General features: G+C 44.3%; 1 protein-coding gene across 1 annotated transcript in view; it reads right to left on the bottom strand.

Moving 5' to 3' along the window:
* Positions 1-2,614: 2,614 nt before the first annotated feature.
* The window catches only part of LANCL2 (LanC like 2), a 37,250-nt gene continuing 12,312 nt past the window's right edge, over positions 2,615-27,552 (bottom strand). The window contains exons 3-9 of the mRNA XM_048510727.1: positions 23,405-23,612; positions 18,699-18,846; positions 16,986-17,132; positions 14,322-14,504; positions 11,397-11,573; positions 9,256-9,328; positions 2,615-4,450 (exon numbers count right to left, since the gene is read on the bottom strand). Coding sequence (XP_048366684.1) covers positions 4,335-4,450; positions 9,256-9,328; positions 11,397-11,573; positions 14,322-14,504; positions 16,986-17,132; positions 18,699-18,846; positions 23,405-23,612 — 1,052 coding nt within the window. The 3' untranslated portion in view covers positions 2,615-4,334. The remainder of the gene's footprint in view (positions 4,451-9,255; positions 9,329-11,396; positions 11,574-14,321; positions 14,505-16,985; positions 17,133-18,698; positions 18,847-23,404; positions 23,613-27,552) is intronic.

Here is a 27,552-nt window from a genome sequence, read left to right as displayed (position 1 = left end):
TCACCGGGGTGCATGCATGTCGTGCTCAGTGGCCCAGGCCAGCCTAGATGTGTGTGGGGTGTGTGTGTGAATTTCCAACCCCCACATGACAAACTCTGTGTGCGCGTGCCCACAGAGAGGGCTCCGAGTGCTACCTCTGGCACCCGTGCCATAGGTTCGCCATCACTGGCCTAGGATAGCCCAGTGTCATCATATTTTGGAAAGTAAGCAGGGTCAGCCCTGGTTGGTATTTGGATAGGAGACCACCAAGGAACACCAGAGATGCTATACAGTGGCAGGGAATTGCAAACAACCTTTGAATGTCTCTTACCCTGACCTTGGGCTAGTCACAGTTCTCTCCGAACTCTCTTAACCCCACCAACCTCACAAGGTATCTGTTGTAGGGAGTGGAAGGGAAGAAGTTTGTAAGCTGCTTTGAGATTCCTTGCAGGGGAAAAACATGGGGTATAAATACAAACTCTTCTTCTGAAAACCATGTGGGGGTCACCAGAAGTCAGTTGTGAGTTTGGGTCTTTTCAATTTGGGAAAAAGATGGCTGGGGCCCATAAAATCATGGCTTATAAAATTATGCATGGCGGGGGCTTATAAAATTATGCATGGGGGGTGCAGAGAAACAACAAATACTTTCTCGCTTTTCCATAGAACTAGAATTGAAGGTTGGGTAATAGATTAAGGATGGCCAACCTGAAGTTGTGGGATTCACTGCCACTGGGTGTAGTGATGGCCTTCAGCATGAATGTCTTCAAAAAGGGGTTAGATTCATGGAGGATACTAGCCACAGTGTCTGTTTGTTGGCCCTGGTTGCTGCTGTGGACACAGGATGCCAGAATAAACTGCTGGTCTAGCCCAGCAAATCTTATGTTTTTCGGACACAACTTTTAAGGCCACTCTACAGCCCATAATTTTACACTTCCAAGATATTTATTTTGACTACAATGAAATGGTCTAAATCATTTTCTGACTGGGTGATTCAGGTCTTAGGCACATCCTAGTGAAGCCCAGTGGGTTTTATTTTCAAATAAACTTGGTCAGGATATCGAAGAGATAGAAAAAGTGCAGAGAAGGGCAACGAGGATGATTGAGGGACTGGAGCCCCTTCCTTATGAGGAGAGGCAGCAGCGTTTGGGACTCTTTAGTTTGGAGAGGAGACGTCTGAGGGGGGAAATGATTGAAGTCTATAAAATTATGCATGGGGTAGAAAATGTTGATAGAGAGAAATTTTTCTCTCTTTCTCACAATACTAGAAGGGGGCATTCATTGAAAATGCTGGGGGGAAGAATTAGGAAACACTTCTTCACACAACGTGTGATTGGTGTTTGGAATATGCTGCCACAGGAGGTGGTGATGGCCACTAACCTGGATAGCTTTAAAAAGGGCTTGGACAGATTTATGGAGAAGTCGATCTATGGCTACCAATCTTGATCCTCCTTGATCTGAGATTGCAAATGCCTTAGCAGACCAGGTGCTCGGGAGCAGCAGCCGCAGAAGGCCATTGCTTTCACATCCTGCACGTGAGCTCCCAAAGGCACCTGGTGGGCCACTGCGAGTAGCAGAGTGCTGGACTAGATGGACTCTGGTCTGATCCAGCAGGCTAGTTCTTATGTTCTTATCATGTGGTAAACAAATTGATACACATACTATTCAAGACACGGGGCAGCCATCCATTTATATCTTGTATTTTGTAATTTTGTACTGTTTTTATATGTTTTTACTATGTATTGATTGTAAAGCCGCCCTCAGTCCTTCAGGAGATTGGCGGGATAGAAATGCAAAGTATAAGTAAATGTGAATATAGAACGACTCCCTTTCACTGATCTCTTCCAGTGGTCACTTAGAACTCATGACAGAAAGTCATTGCTGAATGAACTTATGTGCACACACACTGTGGAGGAAATTTTGTCTTAGCCTGACTTCAGGCATGCTAAATTGGCTGAAGCCTCTGTTGGGAATGGATGAAGAGGTCACAGGCAGGAAATAAACATGCTGTGTTGAAGAGATTAGAGTGGTGAGAAAACTAGAAAATAGTGGTTTGAAGTAGCCTATGCGACCGGCTACTGAGGAAGTTAGCGGAAAGTCTGTCAGGAATGGGAATTGTTACTTTTAGGTCTGAGTGGCACATATGTGTGTGCATGTGCGCACTGTCAAGTTACAGCTGACTTATGGCGACCCCGTCGAGTTTTCAAAGCATGAGACGTTCAGAGGTAGTTTGCCATTGCCCGCCTCTGTGTGGACTGAGAGAGTTCTGAGACAACTGTGCCTGGCCCAAGGTCTCCCAGCAGGCTTCATGTGGAAGAGTGAGCAATTGAGCCCCGTTCTCCAGATTAGAATCTGCCGTTTTTAACAACATCATGCTGTCCATCTGCAAAAAGTATAAAATGGGCTTAGAAGCCACAAGTCTGCTTTTCTGTCTCCTGCGATCATACAATAAAGAATTCCACAGCTTTGGAATTTTCTGCATTTTTCTTTGACACCAGCAGCCAGTGATAAAGAATAGGAGGCAACGAAACTGACAAATTCTTCATCTCCAGGCATCGCCAAGAAGAACTCAGAACGGGGACACGGCTACTAGTTTGCATGAAACAGGGCCAGGTAAGAAATAATTGTTCAGAACGCATTCACATTTAGATAAACATATTTATTTATTTTTTTGGAAAAGAACTTACAACAGCAAAAGATTGTGACAACTGAATCCTTACACCCACCCCTCAAGCCGCTGACGCTTCCCACAGAAGGATTTCCTTGACTGCAAGAGGGACAGATCCATTTCCTGCTAGGCCAAAAACAGCACAATCGGCATCACAAAAATTCTGCACCATTGGAGACAATGGCCTTTAACATAACACTGTGCTCATTCCTCAACTAAGAATAACAGGAAGATGCTTGTTTATTTTAAGCTAACCTTGCCCTTTGCCAAAAATAGTAAACCTACAATGCAATTTTTTTTTTAATTTTATTTTGCTCAGCTTTACTTCGAAGATGTGAAACTGGAACACACTAAAGAGTAACACTCAACTCGTTGGGTCCTGTTGGTGTGAGGAATACACTTGCACTATATAGCTCCTGAATATACAGAAATGTTGCTGTTCCAGACACTGAAAAGCCAAAATACGATCCCCTGCGTCAACCGGTTTCGTGATGAATAAGAACCAGGTTCGTCATCCTCATTTGAGAAGCTCTGAAAGCAGCAGTCAACTATTCTCCTCAATTTCTTCCTCCTACTGGCTAGGCCGAGAGCCCCAAGATAGTTCTGACTGCTACCAGGAGCAAGCTCTGCACTGGCAGAAGTGAAAGGGGAGGGGTCTGCTCTCCCCCAAAGGGGTGGGATTGTGATTCTGTGGTCTCTGTCAGCTGCCAAACAGAGGATAGCAGGCTATTTCAGCCAATGTTTCATTCCCCTTTACAGCATTACCTGGTTATCTTTTATTCAGGAAAAGCACTTCACACGTTCACAAGTGAAAAGTGGCCCCTTAAAAACACTGCTCGAAAAGTGTACACAGTCACTGAGAAAGACCAAAATCCACTTCTGCTGAAATGCGTTGGAGACACATAAGGCCCAACCCTGCCTTTTTCAAGAGAGGTCAGTTTAGGGCTGACCTATCTTTCTCCCTGCTTCATGGATCTTTGAAAGGTCTTCCCAACTTTCAAAAGTTCCCAGTGGAAAAGAAGAAACTCAAAACGTCATTCAGCCCAAAACTTAAGTACTCTAGATTCCATTAAGAACAATTTCAGAACGTGCTTAGTTTTCTCGAGGAAAATCAACAAGGTGATAAACGTGGTTAACTGTAACTGGATTGCACCCTTGATGTCCTCAAAATGAGAAAACAAGCTGTGATTGACCTCTTTAGATTTTTCAGATTTCCCACAAGGAGAATCAACCAAACCAAGAACCCGGATTCTGTTAGCTGCTCTCGTTCACTGTGGCAGATGAAGGCAACATCCTTGTACTTGTGGCTGTGGAAAGAGAGGAGCTGCTGCCATTACAGCCATGCACAAAATGGGTTTTCAGCTTTACGACAACGGGGTGGGGGCGGGGTGTCACGCTTACGGACAACACCAAACATGCGAACACGTCAACAACCCAGAGGTGACAGTGAAAACTAAAAGAGAGGGCTCCTAACAATCCCGAGACAAGTCTCTTGCTGCGGCTGATAGCATCTTGCAAATGATGCGTTAGCAGCAATGAATCCTTTTCTTCATGCAGCAATGACAAATGTGGCCCATTAGGAGAACAGGTGAGAAAGAGTTTTTCGCTTGTCTCTTTGCTCAGTTGGTTCAGCGATCTTCGAGGCACCCGGCAGTCGTTTGCCGCTCCTGGCATCGTCTCAAGCTCACGCTTAGCTGTCGTGCTCCTCTTTGTCCCCTTTCTTTTGAGGGCCGAGTTCAAACGCAGGGAAGCGGGACTTCTCGGGGGCCGATATGTCAGAGAGGAAGTGGATGGCTCCAGCCATACCTGAAACCAATGGATCAAAGTCAGGCTTGGACCTCCCAAAAGCAGAAACAATCTTGGAAGCTGGATCCTTGCCCATGAACTTACTGGCATTTAAAGAAACCCTGAAATGACTGTATATTAAGGAGGAAACGTGCCAGGCATACAGAAGCCCACTGCCAAGAGAGACTGCAGAATCGATATTTATTTAATCAGATGCGAATCCTCCCCTTCTGCTCAATAATTCTGTAAGACAGGTTAGTTTCAAGAACAATGGGTGGGCACACCTTAAAGATGTGTTCTCTGGCACAGAATCAACGGTTCAAGTTGAAAACTGGACTTTCGTCCAGTAGCAAGCAGAAAATGCTGCTTAGCCAATGGGCTTTGTGTTGCCTACTCATTAACCCCACCCCCACCCCCACCCCGCTTTCATCTGCACCTAAATACTGAAATTCTCTTACTAGAATTTGGGCCTAGCTCCTCAAGATGTCCTTCTGAATCAAATCTTATGGGCCACAGGTTGGGTGGTACTGAGATCCTGAGATTCTGGCTTAAGCTCAGGGTCCCTGACAGTCCAGAGAATATATAAATGGGTTGTTGTGGGTTTTCCAGGCTGCATAGCTGTGTTCCAGTAGCATTTTCTCCTGATGTTTCGCCTGCATCTGTGGCTGGCATCTTCAGAGGATCCTCTGAAGATGCCAGCCACAGATGCAGGCAAAACGTCAGGAGAAAATACTACTGGAACACAGCCATACAACCCGGAAAATCCACAACACCCTAGTGGCTCTGGCCGTGAAAGCCTTCGACAATACAAAATAGCTCAAAAAAGCTACCTCACCCAGTGGAGACCGTATACATATCAAGAACTGCACATTTACCTTTTCCGCTGGTCTTTCTTTTCAAGAAGCTAGATTACAGGCAGTGAGGGGGATGGGCATTTTGGTGAAAGTTTCAAAGTGGTAGAAGAGATTACCACAAGAAATCCAGCTGCTCCCAACCTTGCTAGTGTTACAACAGGGTAACGGGTTCAAAATATTTAAGCCAAAAAGCTTAAGCCGACAAAGGAATAAAATCTGATAAATATTTTATTCACGCCAACCGACGGGCAAACAGCATCAGGGGAACCACGTTGAAATGACTGCTGTCTCTTACTTTTATAGGTTACATCAGAATAGCACCCCAAAGTTCATCATCATCAATTAATCATTTGAAAGGGTGGGGATGGGGCAAACTAGTGCCCTTATTGGAAGATGTCAGTACTCTGCCTTTGACATCTTATGAACTTAGGCCCAACTTCCCCTTATCAGTTATTGTTTTCTACTGTCCTACTTTTCTAGACAAAGAGCCTAAACATTTAGCCATGTTCTTGCTTTGTATCAGAAAAGAGCAGACTCAAGGTGCCGGGCCGGGGCAAGAAGACCTCGAAAACAACTTAGTTCATAATCTCATACATTCCCATGTAGAATTGAGAACAAAGGGTATTTCATCCAGGCTTTTTGCTGATCTGGCTAGTAACAAAAGCCAGAAAGCAAAAGGCCTACTTTGGTTCATCTTTAATTAATCATAATTAAAGCATAAAATCATAAAGGCAATGCAATGAGAGAAAATATCAGTATGGAAACTTAAAAGATTTTTCAATACTTGTTCTGCGCCTACACTAGCATGTAGAAAAGCCTGTAAAATCTGGCTTTTTACTTTGGCCTTTGCATGCCTCCGAGGAGCTGATGGGAATGTTTACAGAGTTCAATAGAGGGAAATTTAAGCACCAGAGATAATTTTTTTTAAAAAGCCATCACCCCTTTTTACATTCAATTACAGCTGCACTAATGGCTTCTATACATTGAAACAATTTCTGTGCCGCCTTTCCACCCAAATAGGGTCCTCACAGCTGACCCTACCTGTGAGCCACTCTGAGCTTTGGAGATTCAGGATAGAAGTATTTCAGAAGAACAAAAGGAATTGGAAACTGACTACCACCCCCCCCCCCACCCACCCACCCCCCATCCAATCTACTACACATCTTGCGTTATACCAGCTTCAAGTGAGAGAACAGACTTGGTTGCTGAAGAAAAAAACTAAATCCTCTTTTGCACGTTTAAAATACCTTCAACTCTTGTATGCGGATACAATGCAATTGACTTTAAAAAATGCAAAAGTATTGAAATGGGTAAGTATTGAAATGGGTTGTGGTTTTTCCTGCTTGCCAATAGGGGAGCGTGCCACAGCGCAGAGTGGAAGAGTTTATCAGCCTGCCGCCACCACCCTACTCCAACGCTATGCTACATAAAGAACGTCTCTGTGAAGGAACCAATCAGGTTATTGCAGTGGACAAAGCTTACCCCAAGTATTGCTGTAGATGCTCTCAAACGATTCTGCATTTTCACATATTAACAACAGAGGGCAACCAAGATTCACTGTATGGAAACTGCCAGCTCAGTGTTGAATCTCGTTGTCTTATTTAAATGATGGTATTTCAATAATAAGAAGAGTTTGGATTTATATCCCCCCTTTCTCTCCTGCAAGGAGACTCAAAAGGGTTTACAATCCCCTTTCCCTTTCCCCCCCAATAACAAACACCCTGTGAGGTGGGCGGGGCTGAGAGAGTTCCAAAGAACTGTGATTAGCCCAAGGTCACCCAGCAGGAATGTGTTGGAGTACACAAGCTAATCTGGTTCCCCAGATAAGCCTCCACAGCTCAAGTGGCAGAGCGGGGAATCAAACCTGGTTCTCCAGATCCGAGTGCACCTGCTCTTAACCACTACACCACACTGGCTCTCCAGGTGTGTGTGTGGTGGTGGTGGTGGGGGGGGGCAAACACCCCATAAACTGGCTTCTATAATCTGACTCTCTGGACACCAACATATTTCAGTTACACTGGATATATCCCCACAGGGACCACTTTCTGTGGAGAACAGAACAAAACATTCATCTCAAAGCAGTCAAGTAAACAAAAATTGCTGACAACTGTAACTGTAATCGTGTACTAAGTTTTCTAGGACATACTCCCGTTGAACTCCAGCTGGGTTTCTTCCTAAGGAAACAGACAAAAGACTGGGCTGCCAATCACAGCGATAGACTTGACCGCAACTTTTACTGAGGTGCCATTAATTAAGGAAAGAGGCATCTGTGACATTTGCCGGGTCATGGCCACAGTAAGATGAACATTTAAGCTCACTTATCAGGAGAATCCTCACACTAGGATTTCATCTCCAACTCCTATCAGCTAAGCTTTGTAGCTGGGCCATATCATTTGATACATTTAACGAACCATCTTTCCACTAAACAATGAGAGCCAGCATGATATTAAGAGTGGTGGACTCTAACCTGGAAAACCAGGTTTGATTCCTCACTCCTCCACATGAGAAAGGGACTCAGGTTTGCTTCCTATACACGAAGCCTGCTGGGTGACCTTGGGCTAGTCACAGTTCTCTCAGAACTCTTTCAGCCCCACCTACCTCATAGGGCACCTGTTGCGGGAGGGAGTTTGTAAGCTGCTTTGAGACTCCTTACAGTTAAGAAAAGCAGGGTATAAATCCACACTCTTCTTCAAACTCTTCAAAAGTGAAAATACGTACTCCCCCCCCACACATCAACGTTACATATAATATTAATCAAACTCAACTACAGTGGCCCATTAATAATACCCCATAAAAGCAATAAACACAGACCAACTAAATCTATTAAATCCAAATTAAAGACTGGAGAGAGAATGTTCCAGAAGGCCTAGATACATGGAGTCACTTTTAGCTCTAAGGGAAACAGCATTCTGTATTCTGGGGTTGCCAGATGGAAAAGCTTCAGTTAAGGCACAGGGGTCAAACTCGCGGCCCTCCAGATGTTATGGACTACAGTTCCCATCATCCCCTGCCAGCATGTAGTCCATAACATCTGGAGGGCTGCGAGTTTGACACCTATGAGTTAAGGCCAAGACCCATAAGAGACCACCATGCATGAATCTCAGGACTTTGGGCAGATAATGGGCAAACAGGCATGAACAGTTTGTGTGGCAAGGGGTCTGACAGTGAACAGGTTCTAGAACAGGGGTCTGCAACCTGCGGCTCTCCAGATATTCATGGACTACAAATCTCATTCGCCCCAATTGGCCATACTAGCGGGGGGCTGATGGGATTTGTAGTCCATGAACATCTGGAGAGCTGCAGGTTGCAGACCCCTGTTCTAGAAGGTGGCTTTCTGAGCAGATAGAGGATAATGGCACCAAACTGAACTTTTCAGAAGAAGATGAGTATCCGCTAGAAGGTAACTTCTCAGTGGCTACCAGTCATGATCTGTAAAGTGAACTTCTGTATCCAAAGGAACTTCTGATTGCGAGTTCTGGGAGGCAGGATCAGGGAAAGGCCTCCAGACCCTGTTTCTTTGGTCAACAACTGGCTGGCTACTGCGTGGAACAGGAGAGTGGACTAGATGGACCCCCAGTCCGGTCCAACAGAGTTCTTCTTATGCTCCAGATGGCATGAAATAGTTGCTGGATTGGAACAGTGGGGAAAGGATCTTAGCAGGATTTCAGCCTAATTAATCTCTCAGGATTGCCATGTGAAAAAAATATATGAATGGCTCCCTGAGCTTCTTAAAGTTGGGTAAAGAAGCAACTTGAACCTAACCATCTAATGAGGACTAGATGCTTGATAAAGAACCAGGGAAGCAAAAACTAAAAGATATATGATCTCATTGATGGGCAGGCATTTCAGCTCTGTGTTTAATCAAGAGTACTCTACATGCATGGGACGAAGTTTGCAGTAAGATACTTTCATTAACAGAAGCCTGCTTCAAAATGAAATTCTCCTGCAGGTCCAAAATAAAATCCGCCTTGCCTTCAAATAGCGAGTAGGGTCGGTCAGGAATCCGGCATCCATGTGCCCCGTATTCTAGACACCACTCTGCGAACTGGGGAGGAAAGAAGCAGACAGATGGACAAAGATAATGAATACCCCTGATAAACAACATAAATAAGCATGTACCACTTTCAGAATGGCAACACAGTGCAGAACAAATCAGAAGCACAAATTGCAGTCATTTGTCCGGATTATGGTCATTAGTTTCAGCTCCGATAAAGACTGTGATTAGGTTTCAGCAAACAGGAAGGGCAGATTAACCAAAAATCCATTCTACGCTGATTGAAGTTTGCATATTGAATCTGAGCTAGCAGTGCTTCTCTCTTTTGAAATGGAGGTGTTATTTCTTTTTATTTCTGCACTGGGCTTTTCAGTCAAAACTAGCTCCCGAAGTACAAAAATCAGTACAAATGGCATTAAAATTCAAGATATGCATAAGGGCTAGAGGGAGAGTCTCCACCAATCCAGATCCAGGATGCGGCAGAGGTGCCTGCCTATTGGACAATCTTCCTCTGATGGCTTCATCAATTGCATTTTGAAGCAGGAGGGAAAGGGATGCCCAGAGGAACTGCATCCAAGCACAATCGAGTTCCCCAGGCATAGCAATTCCTAGCAGAAATGGAAGGTTGCTTACACCAGATGGCAGTGATGAGCAGTCAGTAGGCCACAATCTAGGGCAGGCTCCACTCAATGGCCAAAGGAGAAGTCACAGAGGTCCTCTCCAAGAGACTGTTCAGAATGACCTCCTAGTAAACGATAGTTGGTGTATGCTTATGAACCCCTAATGTCGTTTTATGCAGGTAGGAACTATTCAAAAATGCACAATAGGTGCAAGCAATTGACCCTCTAAGGCTTCCTTACTGCTGCCCGGAAGCTTGATCTGGCTGAGCAGAACTAAACCGCCAGCAAGAACTCTTCAATATGGTGCCTGGGTGGTCGAACAGCCTACAAAAAATGTTGTGTACAAGAAATACGGTTGCCAACTCCGGGCTGGGAAATCTTGGGTGATTTGGGAGATGGGAGTCTGGGGAGTGACCTCAATGGGGTATAACATCACACAGTCAACCCTCCAAAGTAGCCATTTTGTCCAAGGCAACTGCTGTATGCAATGTGGAGATCAGCTGTTTTCCCAGGAGATCTCTATGCCCTACCTGGAGATTGACAACTCTAACAAGAGAAGGATATTGAGAACCTCGTGAGGAAGGGAAACCCCTCCTTCCCTGTTACTCCGAGACTCAATTTTGTTTTAAGTTGCCTAGGCAACTCAAAATGGTGAACAATCCTGTGACAAAGTTTTATGGGGTCTCGGTCAGCTTTCCTGTTGGTTCAAACAAAAAAAATGGCATCTCAGAAAGCACACAGGAAGTGACTGTATCTTGAATCAGACCATCGATCCATCAAACTCAGTGACCAGAAGCTGGTCTCCGGGAGTCTCAGGATGACTCTTCACACCACTACATGGTCCTTTTAAAACCAGAGAGGAGATTCAACCCAGGACTTTCTGCGTGCAAAGAGGATGCTCTACCGCAGAGTCCCATTCTTGCAAGATCTCAGAATTCTACTCTTTTTTTGTTTTTATTTAATTCCAACCCCCTCCCCCCCAATTCTTCATAACTTCAGCAAAGTTGGTGGGTTAACCTAGGTTTTCAGAAACATACATTTTAGACATGAGCGACCCCTTTTACCAAGTTTGACCCACACAGGAGACAATCCATGGCTGTTAGATACATGATTTTTCAAAGTATACCACACAACTGCTGTAACTACTCCAAATCCCTCTCAGCTTGACAGAGTGGAATCCAAGAAAGTCTCTTAGTTTTTAAAGGAGCCATGATGGTCTTTTGGTATTTATAGCAGCATCTTTTGAAATCTAGACTGTTATGGCATACATCGATCTGTTTTATTCTTTGTGTAATAACTTAACTGGCTATCGGGAGCTTAAAAAACATTAATTAAATAATAATCATTGTGTCGTGTAATGAATTCATTTGGGTCTGCACCATCTGAGACAGGACAGAAAATTCTCCTTTTTCTGTATTGATCAAGGTGGAATGGATCTGCGTTCGGTAATAAACCCCAAAAGAGAAGAGAGACACAGCATGCATTTTTTAAAGCATTACCTTGTAAGCTCGGTAGAGGTACTTTTTCTCTTGGGTGAGGCGATAGAGGGCTAAGAAGGAGTAGCCGTTTCCTGCAGTCCCGTGGCAGAGTCCGTATCCTTTCCTCAGCAACCCTCGCTGCCAAATGATATCGCTACATTCCATGGCATCTTTCAAATATTTGTCCTCTTTGAAAACCTGGGGTGTTAAGAAACAGAAGCCCCAATTAGCCCCCACAGTTTCCTTAACAGAACAGCAATTTCCACGGCCTGACACAAAAGATTTGTGCAAAAAATCCCACGTGTCATGTGTGTGCATATGGACACACATATCATTCCGTGCCACAACACTCTTCTGAGGTCCTCTGAACTGTATAGATGTTTCTTCCCACGCACAAAGCGTGTTTGTATCCATACTGTAACTGAATTTCTAAGGATTACTGCTGCCAATAGCCTGCCACTGACATAGTTCCAGTGGAGTTCCGGATCGTTTTCAAGGTGTTGGTATTAACCTTTAAGGCCTTACGCGGCATGGGGCCCTCATACCTATGGGACCGCATCACCCCTTATGTCCCACATAGGCCGCTGCGGTCGACTGCAGCAGAACTGCTGGTGATCCCTGGCCCAGTGACGATGCGGCTGGCCTTGACCCGGGCCAGGGCCTTTATGGCTCTGGCCCCTGCCTGATGGAATGCTCTACCTCCAGCTGTCCGGGCCCTGCGGGACCTCGGTGAATTCCGCAGGACCTGTAAGACGGAGCTATTCCACCGGGCTTTTGGGGGGGCTGGCCGCGGCTCTATTGCCCCCCATTGAAACTGGAACTAAGCTGCCTTTCCCATCTGGGTAGGGCCCTGATTCCATCCTGGACCCCGCCTTCTCCTCCCTTCTCTTTTGGCCTTTAGACCGGGCGTCTGTGTGTGTGTTTTTACACAACCTTGTTGTTTAATCTGTATCTATTGTTTTAATTGCTGCTGAATTTTAATGAGTTAGATTTTATGTTGTATTGATTTACTGTTCTGGAAACAGTCATGTTGTGAGCCGCCTTGAGCCCTTCAGGGATGAGGCGGCCTATAAATTTAATCAATCAATCAATCAATCAATCAATCAATCAATCAATCAATCAATCAATCAATCAATAGGAGCTGCTGCCTTTTTCTGAGGGGAGGGAAATGGAGGGAAAAGTCAAACTAGAGGTTTGAAGGAGAAATACCAGGAAGCCAGGAACACACCTTCAACTACTAGGAAGACACCAGTGAGGACTGAACAAATTGGAGAACAGACCTTCTTGTAGTTCTGCTACCAGACTGAAGCTTAAGGGATATTTTTGTTTATGGACTGTGTTAAGAGAGGCCAATGAAGAAGAAGAAGGGACTTCAACCAAGCCATTCCTTCTTCTTCCTAGCAAGCACAAAAGACCTAGGTATGGTCTGGGAACACAGCTATTATTTCTCTTTCCTGCTAGATTGAACCTTCTTTGTTTACTTGCCCCATTCTTGTTCCTATTAACTACATGTCACTTCAATAACTGGAGCTTCCCAAGGTGGAAAACAGAAATGCTCGTCCCAAAGTGCCTTCCACCCTTCCCTCAAAGCTTGTTACTAGACATGCTACTAATCTGAATCGATATTATAATAATAATAAGCCTTTATTTGGCATAACAATAATCATAACACAATAAAAAACCTGAGATAAAAGGTATACAAATACAAAGGTTTAAGATAAAATATAAATTATTGATTGTGCATCACCTCCTGTAAAAATTGTGCAACCAATTCACAAGTTTCATTGTCAGAATTGTCCAGAAGGAAAGGAAGTCTACCTGATTCTCCCATTTCACTAGGTATCCTAGAAAGAATATTGGAATATTTTGATCTGATATTAGCAGATTTAGGGCAGCAAAGCAGTTGATGTGCCAATTGAATCGATATTATAATACTATTGGGCAGGTAACATGTCCTTGCTAAAAGTCACAAAGATCCAACTTTCATGCTCAAGCAAGCATCCTTGGACCGGACCTAGCCAGTTTTTCCACTGATTCGTCTAGTTCAGGGGTGGCCAACCTATGGCGTTCCAGATGTCCATGGACTACAATTCCCATCAGCCCCAGCCAATTGGCCATGTTGGCAGAGGCTGATGGGAATTGTAGTCCATGGACATCTGGAGCGCCATAGGTTGGCCATCTCTGGTCTAGATCATGTCCATATGACAACTCCCATTCCACATGATTTCTGCATATGCAGGTCCCATAATTCAGGGTGTTGCATCAGACTAGAATCTGGAACACACGGGCTGTTGAAGCATGCTGGGTGAGCCAGCCTCTCTCTCAGTCTAGAAGAAGAAGAAGAAGAAGAGTTTGGATTTATATCCCCGCTTTCTCTCCTGCAGGAGACTCAAAGGGGCTTACAATCTCCTTGCCCTTCCCCCCTCACAACAAACACCCTGTGAGGTAGGTGGGGCTGAGAGAGCTCCAAGAAGCTGTGACTAGCCCAAGGTCACCCAGCTGGCGTGTGTGGGAGTGTACAGGCTAATCTGAATTCCCCAGATAAGCCTCCACAGCTCAGGTGGCAGAGCTGGGAATCAAACCTGGTTCCTCCAGATTAGATACACGAGCTCTTAACCTCCGACGCAACTGCTGCTTGGTCCAAGTGGATTAACCTCCTACGCTGTTTGGTCAAAGGAGTCTAAACTAACTCATAGGATTGTTGTGAGGATAATATGAAGCAGAACGATGCAAGCCACTTGGGGTCCTCATTGAGGAGAAAGGGGGTATAAACCATTCATGATTCCCATTTATATACATAAATAAACCTTTCCCAATCAAACCAGGGCTGCCTTTTTGGGTGCCCATGGAGGATCCCTCCTTCTTCTTTCATTAGCTGAAAAGCAGCCCTCCCTGCTCAGCTCAGTTTGTGCTGCTGGGCAGCTTTGAGGCAAAGCGTGAAAGTACCTTATAGGCTTGCATGAGCATGTGGATGACTCCCGGGGCACCATGACACCAATGCACCAGCCTGTCCGTCTCGTTGCTTAAAGATGACGGGTAGTTCCCCGACCGGAATTTTTTGTGACGCACGTAGTCGATGCTCGGTTTCACCAGCTCCGTCAGAGTCTCCTGATCCACATTAGAAGCTGGCTAGAAACAGACAGGCCCTTCATCAATTGCTTACAGGAGATGAAATAGCCAAACCTCCACGTTGCAACAAACACTGACATTGTCGAAGGCTTTCACGGCCGGAATCACTGGGGTGCTGTGTGGTTTCCGGGCTGTATGGCTGTGTTCTAGCAGCATTCTCTCCTGACGTTTCGCCTGCATCTGTGGCTGGCATCTTCAGAGGATCTGATGATGCAGGATCTGATGCAGGATCTGATGATGCAGGATCTGATGATTCTCTGAAGATGCCAGCCACAGATGCAGGCGAAACGTCAGGAGAGAATGCTGCTAGAACACGGCCATACAGCCCGGAAACCACACAGCACCCCAGAACACTGACATGCTGTCAAAACTAATATCACAGTGGGCCCCCTTGCTCGATCTTCACAAGGGTCTCTGCAGGTCACAAGGAAATACTGTCAGAGGAGCTGCAATGCCTTTGATCGCTTTTTATGTTTCTGCTGTAGCAGGCGGGCTGGCGATCTGCACATCACCCCATGCAAAGAGATGCCTCAGTGTCCCCACTCACCTAGAACTGGTACATCTTCCAATTACATAGTGCGCATGGGGTTGTTCTGCAGGGAAAACTGGAAATAGGTAAGTGGGGAAAGCAGACAGCATCTGTTGTAAATACTTCCTTATAAACAGTGAGTGGTTAAAGAAAACTATACTCTTTTCCACAAAAAGTTGACAGTAAATTTGTATTTTAACCTCCCACACCCTGGACCTTCTTTGCAGTAGAATGCTCCATGGGAGGAGGAGGAGGAGGAGGAGTTTGGACTTATATCCCCCCTTTCTCTCCTGTAGGAGACTCAGAGGGGCTTACAATCTCCCTGCCCTTCCCCCCTCACAACAAACACTCTGTGAGGTAGGGGGGGCTGAGAGAGCTCCGAGAAGCTGTGACTAGCCCAAGGTCACCCAGCTGGCGTGTATGGGAGTGTACAGGCTAATCTGAATTCCCCAGATAAGCCTCCACAGCTCAGGCGGCAGAGCGGGGAATCAAACCCGGTTCCTCCAGATTAGATACACGAGCTCTTAACCTCCTACGCCACTGCTGCTCCATGGGGTTTCTAATGCCTATTTAGTTCTTTCAGGTAGGCACTACGACCCCCACGGAGCATTCTACTACAAAGAAGGTCCAGGAAATAGGGCAGTGGTGGCGAACCTTTGGCACTCCAGATGTTATGGACTACAATTCCCATCAGCCCCTGCCAGCATGGCCAATTGGCCATGCTGGCAGGGGCTGATGGGAATTGTAGTCCATAACATCTGGAGTGCCAAAGGTTCGCCACCATGGAAATAGGGGATTAATATACAAAATTTACTGTCATCATTGTGTGGAAAAGAGTATAGCCATTTATTTATAAATCTAACCTGCCTTTCAATTGAGTGATTCTCAAGCTGAAGTACAACAGTTAAAACTATACAATATGATCCAAAACAACAAACTAGCAAAAATTGTATGGTTGAAAGCTTTCACGGACAGAATCTACTGGGTGTTGTGGGTTTTCCAGGCTGTGTGGCTGTGGCCACGGAGAGAAACACGTCTCACCGTGACATGCCTCAGAAACTGTCAGCCATAGATGCAGGCAAAATATTGAAGCTTCCAATCATAGATGCAGGCAAACTATTAGGAGAAAAAATTACCAGACCAAGCCCACACAACCTGGAAACCCACAATACCTAGCAAAAAATTTTTTTACAGCCAGTTGTTTTTTATTGTTATACTATTTTAATGGTAAGCCACCTTGAGCAGGTCTCAGAAGAGGCAACATTGAAGAGTTCTAAATAAATATGTTAATTCTAACAAGGAAGATGTTATACCATGGCTGACCAATTCAGTCAACTGAAAAAGGCACCAATAAAAGGAAGCTGGCATAATGAGGTGCCTTTCCTCCCATCTAAAAGGGCTACACTCCGAAATCAAGCATGCTTTCAACAGGCGATTGATGATACAGACGGATGGTACAGGAATTGTTTGCTCAGGGCAGGGGTGTCCAGCTCTGGAGCTTCAGATGTTCATGGACTACAATTGCCATCAGCCACTGCTGGCATGGCCAATTGGTCATGTCAGCAGGAGCTGATGGGAATTGTAGTCCACGAACATCTGAAGCCCCAGAGTTGGACACCTCTGGCTCAGGGCAACCACCAGAAGGTTTTCTGTGCTCATCGGTCTCAAAGAGGGAGAAGGTACCCATAGGTGACTTTTGATATGATGTGGGAGAAGATGGCACACTCTCTGGGGTTTGGTGGAAATCAGGGCTTCCAAGGGCACTACTACCAACGAATAGCTTTCCATATTTAGTTCCAGCAGCTATTATTATAAAGGAAATGAGCAGCTTTGGCTGAATGTAGAGGATATTCCCCTTATTGCTAAGAAACAACAACCAGCCTCCACTCTTGGGGAAGGATTGATGTCACAGGTAAATGAGAACACAGAATTCCAATGACAAAGAACGTTACCTGCATTAACATGTAATAGATCCCCGCCACACCATGCGCTGCACCAACATACTGCTTCTTGTGCCACTGGTATAACAACGGGCAGCGTTCAGCTTTCCGTTCCTCCAGGGAGAGTTTTTTGCCTGACTCAATGATGCAATCCACCACCTAAAGCAACAGAGGGAATGGAAGACATCAATCAAAGCCTGAGAACATCTAATTTCTGACAGGCAGATTCCAGAGGCCGGTTGTTTAGGACGACAGACGACATGCAATTGTTGCAACAAATGTCTCGAGATTTACAACAACAGATGAGCCACAGACAGTATCTTTTCAAATGCAAGTATCACGTCTTCTGAACCTGTGGGTAACGTTCCCATGGCAACTGCCTTCTCAAAGAACACTCCAAAAGTCTGTCCAGTTATATCTATTTTTCTACAATATACACGTCGTTGGTACTCGTTTGCTATAAGAGATCTAGTCTTTTTCCACCTAGTACAGGGGTAGGGAAGCTGCGGCTCTCCAGATGTTCAGGAACTACAATTCCCATCAGCCCCTACCAGCATGGCCAATTGGCCATGCTGACAGAGGCTGATGGGAATTGTAGTTCCTGAACATCTGGAGAGCCGCAGCTTCCCTACCCCTGACCTAGTATGTTTGTTACTAGAATATTGGATTTTGTAAGCAGAAGAACTTGGTTGAAGGAAAAAATAGATTCTCTACCCCACCCCACCAGAGATATACAGGATGTGATTTTACCAATGTGTTGTCCATCTATTTGACGGCTCTTGTGACATCACTTGGTTTGAACAGTACTGCCCCTGCTTCAACTAACAATTATACCTTTTAAAAATAACTAGCGGGGCCCAGCCACGCGTTGCTGTGGCTTATTGTGGTGAAATGTTACTGCCTATGTACTGTTTCCACTGCTCATATCTGGCCATCTGAGTGAACATTCTAAGGGCACGAACATTCTAAGGGTGACAGTTACACACAGGCAGCTGCATGTCCTTCACCAGCGAGCGCCAGGAAAAAGGTGTGAACATCTAAAAACACATCAGGTGTGAAATTTCAGGAATGTGAACATCTAAAAACACTCTTGCCTGGCTGACTATAGTGGCTGGGAATTTTCAGAGGAATTGGCCCAGCAGTTACTGAGGTATACTGTCATCAACAAAAACACTATTAGCTTTTTATATATATAGATTACTACAGCTTCTTTGGAGGCGGAATACCCTTTCTACTGTGTAACTGAGACACAACAGTACTTAGGGGACCCTTTTAGAGAAATCTCATTCTTCAACATCATAACCCACAAAGGCAGCAATTTTGGAAGCTACTGGACTTAGTTCCCTAAAAAAGCTGGGCTGTGTCTCCAATCTTGCATGGAAAGACAATCTTCCAGCCACCTTCCTTATTTATCTCGACACCCAGAAATAGGAACACAGCAAACTTCCACACAGCAATACCAGCAGCCGTCCTTCTATCATGATGAGAACATAGTTGACTTTAAAAAAGAATTCCCATCCAGGAATTATGTAGAAAGAAGGGCATGGGAATTCAGAAAACGATTCATCAGGACCAGAGTTCCAAATGCCGTATATGGAAGTGGAAATTTAGAAAGAGCAAGATGGGGGAGTTGCAAAATATTTTCAGCGATCTTTCCTTCCTGGAACGTCCTACCATCTGGGGCAGCATGCAAAACCATGGATGACAGATCACTGATTCGCTTACCTCTTTGATAACTGACTGGGGCACAGTGTTGGGGCCAATTTCAGTATTCAAATAAAGCAAGGCATACAAGTAGCCAGCTCTTCCGTAAAGCAGCTCGTCTGGGAGGTCAGAATCCGTGCCGAGGACTGTTCTCTGGAATTGCAAGAGCCTGGGACGAAAACGAGATGGGGGAAAAATTATACTAAGTTCCTAATCTTCTGAACGGGGTAATCGCCAACCCGGGCTTGTAAAAAGCCACTTGCTTGGCCATCATAGGTGACTATGAACCACCTCCAGGGGACCAGGTAGGATAACTTCATTTAGGCAGAGGAAACCTAGTTTTCGTTTTGTTGAACCACAAATAGTGAGCTACTGAAGGTGTTGTGAGCAACTAAGGTTTAGAAATTCATGTGAAAGACTGATTCAATCCAAAGTGGTTTAGACTTTTCAAACAATTACCTGATATTGGTTGGTACACCTAAGACAGCGGTCTGCAACCTGCGGCTCTCCAGATGTTAATGGACTACAATTCCCATCAGCCCCTGCCAGCATGGCCAATTGAGAATTGTAGTCCATGAACATCTGGAGAGCCGCAGGTTGCAGACCCCTGACCTAAGAAAACAAATCTAGATCAGATTTGTTTTCACACATTTCCTTCTCCTAAAAGCAAGGTGTTTTTTTTAACCATAATTGGAAAAGGACACCAAAACAGTGGCTTGCTCAAGGAAGTCTCTTCTTTCCCCCAGAAGAAATAATCCAGAGTCTGAAGGACTAGCTCAGTATACTGCTTGGATCCCACTGACAGTCTCCACTGATAGAAATCCTTCCGTCATGCCTTTTCTGTCTCCCCCTCCTGCTGCACTCCAAATACTTGCAAATGCTGTTTTGGAGGGCAGAGCACTTTCAGGAAAATCATGATTGGGGGGAGATGAAAGGTCTGCAGTGGGAAGGCAGAAATTACTACCACTCGATCAGTTGGATTTCTCACAGGATCCAGCACCATCTCTCCAAAATATGAGACACCTGATCAGTCAGTGCGGTCCGGTGGTTAAGAGCAGTGGACTCTAATCTGGAGAACAGGGTTTGTTTCCCCACTCCTCCACATGAGCGGCAAATCTGGAGAACTGGATTTCTTTCCACACTCCTTCACAGGAGTTGTGGACTCTTATCTGGTGAACCAGATGTGTTTCCGCACATTCCTGCTGGGTGACCTTGGGCTAGTCACAGTTCTTGGGAACTCTCTCAGCCCCACCTACCTCACAAGGTATGGGCTGTGGGGAGAGGAAGGGAAAGGAGTTTGTAAGCCACCTTGTGTCGCCTTACAGCAGAAAAAGGCAGGGTATAAATGGAAATTCTTATTCTTCTTCGATTATGATTTCCCATCAGCTGCTCTTGGGCTTATTCAGCCAAGCAAAATGGCTTCTCACTTAACATTCATCCTCTTCAACCCTCCATTACTAGTAATTGAGGAGTGGACTTGAACATGTGAATCAATCCATGAAGGGTTGGTTGCCCACCGCAGCGATATCTGTTAGCCACATCGCAAGTGGCTCAAAATCATGGTTATTCCAGCATCCACTTCTAATACAGGAAGTTGAGAGAGAGAGGCTGGGAGAGGAATGAACCATCCAACTATACTTCCAGAGCTCCCCGCAACAGATTTCGGGCTGGCAGTCACTCAGTTTGGAAGTCAGCCTGATTGGTTTCAATTGAATTTTATTTCCAATTAAGCCATCTTGGGATCCCGAGCTTAATCTTGTTTTATTCTTCCCCCCCGCTGCATGAACCAGCCTGGCTGCATCTGAGTCAGAAAACTCCTCAATTTTACTCTGTCCGTAGAGAGATGGCATCTCCATTTAAGAGCCACGGCACGGATAAATCTGGCAGAGGTCGTGGATTAGGGGGAGGCTGATACAGCTGCTAAATATAAACTGTGCTGGAAACCAAACAGAATCCTCGAGAGTTAATCTGTAACATTAAGCATGGCCAACGGCGTTTTCCGAAGAACACTGGAACAGGCTCCAAAAAGTGAAAGAAAGATGAACACATCCCCAAAGGTCTCTGGACTTATTAGATTAATATTAGTATAAAGAAAGAATATAAGTTTGGGTCTCTCATATCGAAACTGAGTTCGGAATTTATTAATTATAGTCACTGACCAATGTATATACAGTTAACTAAATATGCTATTAGCTTAGTACATAAACACCTCAACAATACACTAAAATACTACTATAGATGCATTAAAAATAAATGTAGAAGAAGAAGAGTTGGATTTATATTCCCCCCTTTCTCTCCTGTAAGGAGACTCAAAGGGGCTTACAATCTCCTTTTCCTTCTCTCTCTCCCAAAACAAACACCTTGTGAGGTAGGTGGGGCTGAGAGAGATCAGAAGAACTGTGACTAGCCCAAGGTCACCCAGCTGGCGTGTGTGGGAGTGCACAGGCTAATCTGAATTCCCCAGTTAAGCCTCCACAGCTCAGGCGGCAGAGCTGGGAATCAAACCTGGTTCCTCCAGATTAGAGTGCACCTGCTCTTAACCACTATGCCACTGCTGCTCCTACACCTATAGTAAACAGTGACACAACAATTGGCAGAAATCTAACTTTGCTAAAAGATTATGATGTCAGGATATCTTAGTCCAGTTATTTCTAAACCTAGTTGCCAGCCAAGCATGCTTGGCAACTTTATAAGTTAGCTCCCGATTCATTAGCTGATAGCAATAATTTAAGTTTACGTTTTCTCTGACTGAGAGGGCAGTCTATAAGAATTGGTGTTAATGAGTCCTTCTGATTATTTTTCTTTACTCAAATAGAATATGCTATGCTGTTTCCACTCTCCCATTTTGACAGATACAAGTCCTATCTTTGATCGGGGATTCCCGTTCAATATATGCCAGACCAGGTGCTCGGGAGCAGCAGCAGCAGCAGCAGGCCATTGCTTTCACATCATGCATGTGAGCTCCCAAAGGCACCTGGTGGGCCACTGCGAGTAGCAGAGAGCTGGACTAGATGGACTCTGGTCTGATCCAGCTGGCTTGTTCTTATGTTCTTATGCCGAGGAAACAGCATTATAGCACAAGAGAGCAAAATCTCTTCTGTGCTCAGAATTGGTAACATTAAAAATGTAGGGCATCAGGGTAAGCCTGTTAAGTAATAATTTATCAAAACAGGGATCGAATATCCTGTTTGATGAGAGAGACCTTAGCAATTTAGTTTCTGTGTTAGTGCTTTTCGCCAAGATAGATCTAACAGAATTAAGCAGGCAAAAAGGAAATTCGGGCAAAAAAAGAAATTTTAACTAGAACATTAAGGTAGCAACCCAAAGTTTTAGCTCGACTGTAACCATTCCCGTCTCTATACGAACTGTTGCATTTGAGATACTATTTGGTAACTGGAGAATTGTTCTCAAAAATTTAGATTGTATTCGCTCCAGACTACGAAGGTTACCAGTGGCCCTGGAAAGCAGGTGACTTCTATCACAGGAGGAACTTGCATCTTCTTTAGTATCCTATGAATCTGTGATTGCCTAGAAGTTTTTCTGCTTATCCCAGGTGACTACGCGAATGACTGCATACAAGTATGATGTCACTGAGCTTTAAAGATTTTTGTGGGAGAGGGATGATTGCTTTCCCTGTCTGGGAGCAGCCCTGCTATTTGCCTCAGGCGTAGCCCTCCACAAGATTTGAGACTCTCTCTCTCTCCATCCATAATATAATCTCCCTCCCTCTCTAGTCTCCCCCCCACTAACCAACTAGACAACAAATTATTAACACCTTTATGTCATCCTCGACTGTTTTACATGTGGTCAAGATCCCCGTGAAGAAGCACTGCTTGTTGTGTTGATTGAACTCAATTGCCACTTGGAAATTATTTTATTAGACATTTAAATGTTTTCAACATTGTTGTTTATATCATTGTTGTTCGCCACCCCGAACCCGAAAAGGGAGGGGCGGGACATTAAATTTAATAATAACCCAGAGGAAGGCCGCTCTCCTAGCTACATCTAACAGTATGTCAGCATTACTATGTTTCTTTTACAGCAGTGGCCACTCCTTTATCCCTCCTGCCCTCAAATTTTTCATTGCCAAAGTCGCCTCGAGATTGCTTTACGGAGCCCCAATTTGGATTCAAGCTATTAACCACTCCTTGAATTCTCTTCAATCCAAATTTTTTCACAAGATAACTGGACTCCCAAATTGCATGCCCTATGCAGCCCTTTGTCTGGAGTTAGGTCAAAACTCCTTGGAATCAGCCGCTTGGCTGAGGGCTTTTAGATTCTGGCTGCGAATTCATTTTCTCTTGGACTGTAATTCCCTGGTCCACAGTCTGCTCTCTGACACCCATTCCAACCCCTGGTTTTCCATAATTGAAGAAAAAATGGCTTCTATTGGACTGTCAGTGGATTCACTTTGCCCTTTGTCGTATTCAGAAGCTTATAGGAAATTAATAGGTCAACTATTGGATAGAGAGTTCTCTACCCTAATCACCACAGCCAAGAAAACGTGCTTCCCCCTGTATTTTTCTCTCCCATTTGAACGGGGCCACTTGGCACACTACCTGTATTGCTTAATAAACCCTGTTCAAAGGAGAGCCATAGTGCTCGCCAGGTTTAATGTTATGCCTTCTGCCTTGTTACATGGCAGATTTAATAAGCAAGAAAAGGCTAAAAGATTGTGCCCATGTAACAATAATAAAAATAAATAAGTTGTCAGACTGGACACTCACTTTGTCACACACTCCTTGGATTCACTCTCAATATTTAGCTTGTGGTATACTACTGCTCCCACTGCTAAGGGTCCAGAGTCACCACAGAGGAAAGTGACCCTTCTTCCGTTCAGGTTGCGGAGTGTCCTCTTTACATAATCCAAAGATCGTTGGAGGTAATTTTTTTCCCCTGTCACACGATACAGCTGAAGGTACAGGAGAGCGATTCCTGAAATTACCATGCAAAAGAGAAATTGAACACCTGAACACCTTCAGCATCCTCATCTTAGTAGCAAAGGAAGATGATATCAGATCATAAAAGTAATAAGCTAAACAGTTATGCTTCCATTTTGGACCATGTTACGTGTTTGGGCTGAATGCTGGATCTGGGGTTTCAGTTTTTTACCCTATGTTTTCTCCATTTTCATATCTTAAGAAGAAACCCCAACGATCCTCTTCAGCATAATCTTCTTATGGCTATACGCTGGATCATCCTAGTCCTGAGGGTGCTGAAATTTAAAAGCCAAAACTCCACGCTCAAGGAGGCAAAAAACATGACATTGACTCAATCGCAGACATATGGCACAATCCTAAATTGATTTTCTCAAAAACAAGTCACTCTAATTTTTAGTAAGTCTGCACAGGAAACAGGGCTAGTCTGGTTTTTCAACTACAAATGCCAAACAGGAAATCCAGAGATGCCTACGACAACAGCCTTGGAGAGGGGTAAGGCACCAAAGAATAACAAAATAATATGTTCACTAGTGGATTAGAAATAACATAATTAATTCCAATAGGCGTACTATGCATCTAGGCCCAGGTACAAGAAGTGCATAAGAATGGCAAGATTGTCCACCGAAGTATAGAAATGAAGATATAATCCAAAGGCTGGTTTACTGGTTGAGGTCCAGCAGATACCCCACTGTGAAAGCACTGCGCAGGAGACCCTACTGCGGGTCTCGGAGAATCGCGGAAAGCACTCCGTGCATAATAATTGATCTAAGCCTTCTTAGATGCTTACCTGTGAAAAAAAATAATTAGGGGGTCAAATAACTGCTCTCCTTTAATTATCTATGGCTGATTATGCACAAAGCATCCAGCACACGATGGGGGTGAATGCCCATCATTAGCACATAAGCCAACACATATCGTAAGACAATACGCACCTGCGCCTTGCTGTGTTAAGCTCTCTGCACTGAACCACAAACTAAAGATGCAGTAATCTGACCAGAGGTGTGGACAGAAGCAAGCTTGGGGAGACTCAACTGCTTACAAACACTTGTGGCAAAACCCTCCTAAAACAGCATACTACAACAGCAGCAGCAGAAGAAGAACGAGAACAAGAAGAAATGAGTTTGGATTTATACCCTGCTTTTCTCAACTGTAAGGAATCTCAAATCGGCTTACCAACTCCTTTCCTCTCACACAGACATCTTGTGAGATAGGTGGGGCTGAGAGAGTTCTGAGAGAATTGAGACTAGCCCAATAGCATTCATGCGAAGGAGTGGGGAAACAAACTCTGCTCATCAGATTAGATTCCACTATTCATAAGGAGAAGTGGGGAATCAAACACAGTTCTCCAGATTACAGTCCACAACTCTTTCACTATTGCACCTCAAAAGATGGTCAATAGGAGGTGGGAGATGGGAGAAAACAGCAGAACTTGTGAGAAAGGTAAGAACTGGAGCAGGGTGGGGGAGTGCAGAAGAGCTGTAAATTAGAAGATGAAAAGAACACCAAGTGTTTGGGTAGTCCTCTGGTTTTGCTCCTGAGAAGAATTAAAGCTTGGAACAACTTGGTCCATGTTTGGATGATTTAATTCTGAAAATAAGTGACCTGTATTTTTCCTCTTGTTCCTTCCTGAAATCTCTTTGGAAGGCATTGAAGCGTTGGAAACAGATGGTGCTGTAGGTGGAAGGGTGACAAAATTCTGCCATTTGTAGAGGGTTTGCATCTAAAGAGGGAGGCTGCTTTCTGAATTCATTTTTTAAAATTGCCTTGACTCCCTTAGTGTTCTTCTAGGAGAAGAGTGGAATAGAATTCTGCCACTGCCACAAGCTACTACTAACCCCCTCTATACCGTGTCTCACCAAAAGAAAAAAAAACTAAAATTGTAACTTTATTGGCCACATGCTGGACCGTCTTTGTTCTAGAATTCTCCGGAGGGGTCCCAGTGCCACTAGGATTGCATTCTGAATTCTGGAGGTAGATGAACCAGCCCAGTGTAGTGGTTAGGAGCAGTAGACTTTAATCTGGAAAAGTGGATTCAATTCTCCACTCCTCCAGTGGAGAAGGTATAGTGGTTAGGTGTAGTATAGTGGTTAAGAGCAGGTGGATTCCAATCTGGAGAACAGGGTTTGATTCCCCTCTCCTCCACATGAGTGGCAGAGGCTTATCTGGTGAACCAGATGTGTTTCCGCACTCCTACATTCCTGCTGGGTGACCTTGGGGTAGTCACAGTTCTTTGGAACTCTCTCACCTCACAAGGTGTATGTTGTGGGGAGAGGAAGGGAAAGGAGCTAGTAAGCCACCTTGACTCTCCTTAAAGGCAAGAAAGGTGGGGTATAAATCCAAACTCTTCTTCTTCTTCCATATGAGCAGTGCTCTTATCTGGTGAGCTGCATTTGTTTCCCCACTCCTATACATGAAGCCTGCTGGGTGACCTTGAGCTAGTCGCAGTTTTCTCAGAACTCTCTCAGGCCTACCTACTTCATATGATGTCAGTTGTGGGGAGAGGAAGGGAAGGCGATTGTAAGCCACTTTGAGAAAAGTGCAGTATGAAAACCAACTCTTCTTTCTTTCCCTATTGTGCTCCCTCAATTTTCATTTTTAAAATTCATCAATATCCTGCTGTATCTCAAAGCCTCAACTTTCTTTCCACGAAGTCACTGCTGGGTCCATTTTAATCTAGTCCTTCTCCAGATCGTTCCCCTAAATTGGCTCTGCTCCTGTTCTCAACCATTTCCTGTTTTCTATGTCACACAGTCAGTTTTCTCTTCCTTGCTCTTTTGTTCGGTTTTCGATATCATTAACCATTCCAGCACTTCAGAGTTCCCTGGTTTTACTCCAATCTTTCTGAAAGCTCCTTCTCTATTAACTCTTCTTTCTTTCTTCCCACCAGAGGTCCTCAAGGGTCTGTTCCGGATCTTCTTCTCTCTATCTCCTTCATGTTGATCCTATTCTTCACTCTACTTCACTCTACTTTTCTACTCTGATCTTTCTCTTCCCTTTCCAACATTTCTGTTTACATCAGTGATATTTCTGACTGGACGCTTTCCCTCTATCTTGAACACAACTTTTCTGAAGCTATAGGTTGGTCCACCTTCTGCATCTATATAACGTCTTCCTTTCTTCTTACTTTAAGCAACACTACAATTCTTCCTTCTCCTCAAGTACCTCGTATCTAACTCCTTCCTCTCCGTTCCTTCAACACACTGCAAAACTTTCCTTTTCGAACTTTTAAATATTGCTAAAGCCTGTTCTTTCCTATCTGTGTTTCTGCAGGGATATCAGCTTATTCTCTATCTGTTCCTGACCTTCCATAATTCTCTTTTGTTTTGATTTTTTTCTTCCCACGCATCATATGCCAGGCTCCATCTTGAACATGCTTGTTTGGTGTTCTCTGTCTCTCAATTCAACTCAATCACTTTTATTAGGCATACCATATATACTCATGTATAAGTAGACCCGCATATAAGTCGAGGCACCTAATTTTTACCACAAAAAAACTGGGAAAACTTATTGACTCACGTATAAGTCGAGGGTGGGAAATGCAGCAGCTACTAGTAAATTTCAAAAATAAAAATAGATACCAATAAAATTACATTAATTGAGGCATCAATAGGTTAAATGTTTTTGAATATTTATTTCAAAGAGAAACAGTAAACTAGCTGGAAAAGAGGGTCAACGAGAACAATATGGTACCAACAATAACTTTAAAAGTACAAAAACTTTAGCTTTTTTGTAAGGAAGGGTTTTAAACAATGGATCTTACAATAAAAACTGGAATGAACATGCCTGTTCACTGTGACTCAAAACTACCCTGCTTTTTAAAAGAATAGTTCATTATTTTTAGTGTACATATTTTTTAAATTGCACATGGCAGGTGTCATTTTAGAAGGGACATTCACACAACCTGTCAGAGGAATATGTTTATGTTAGCAGTACCA

This window comes from Sphaerodactylus townsendi, linkage group LG11 (assembly GCF_021028975.2).
Source record: "Sphaerodactylus townsendi isolate TG3544 linkage group LG11, MPM_Stown_v2.3, whole genome shotgun sequence".
Taxonomy (NCBI): domain Eukaryota; kingdom Metazoa; phylum Chordata; class Lepidosauria; order Squamata; family Sphaerodactylidae; genus Sphaerodactylus; species Sphaerodactylus townsendi.
This window is presented reverse-complemented; position numbering and strand designations above follow the sequence as displayed.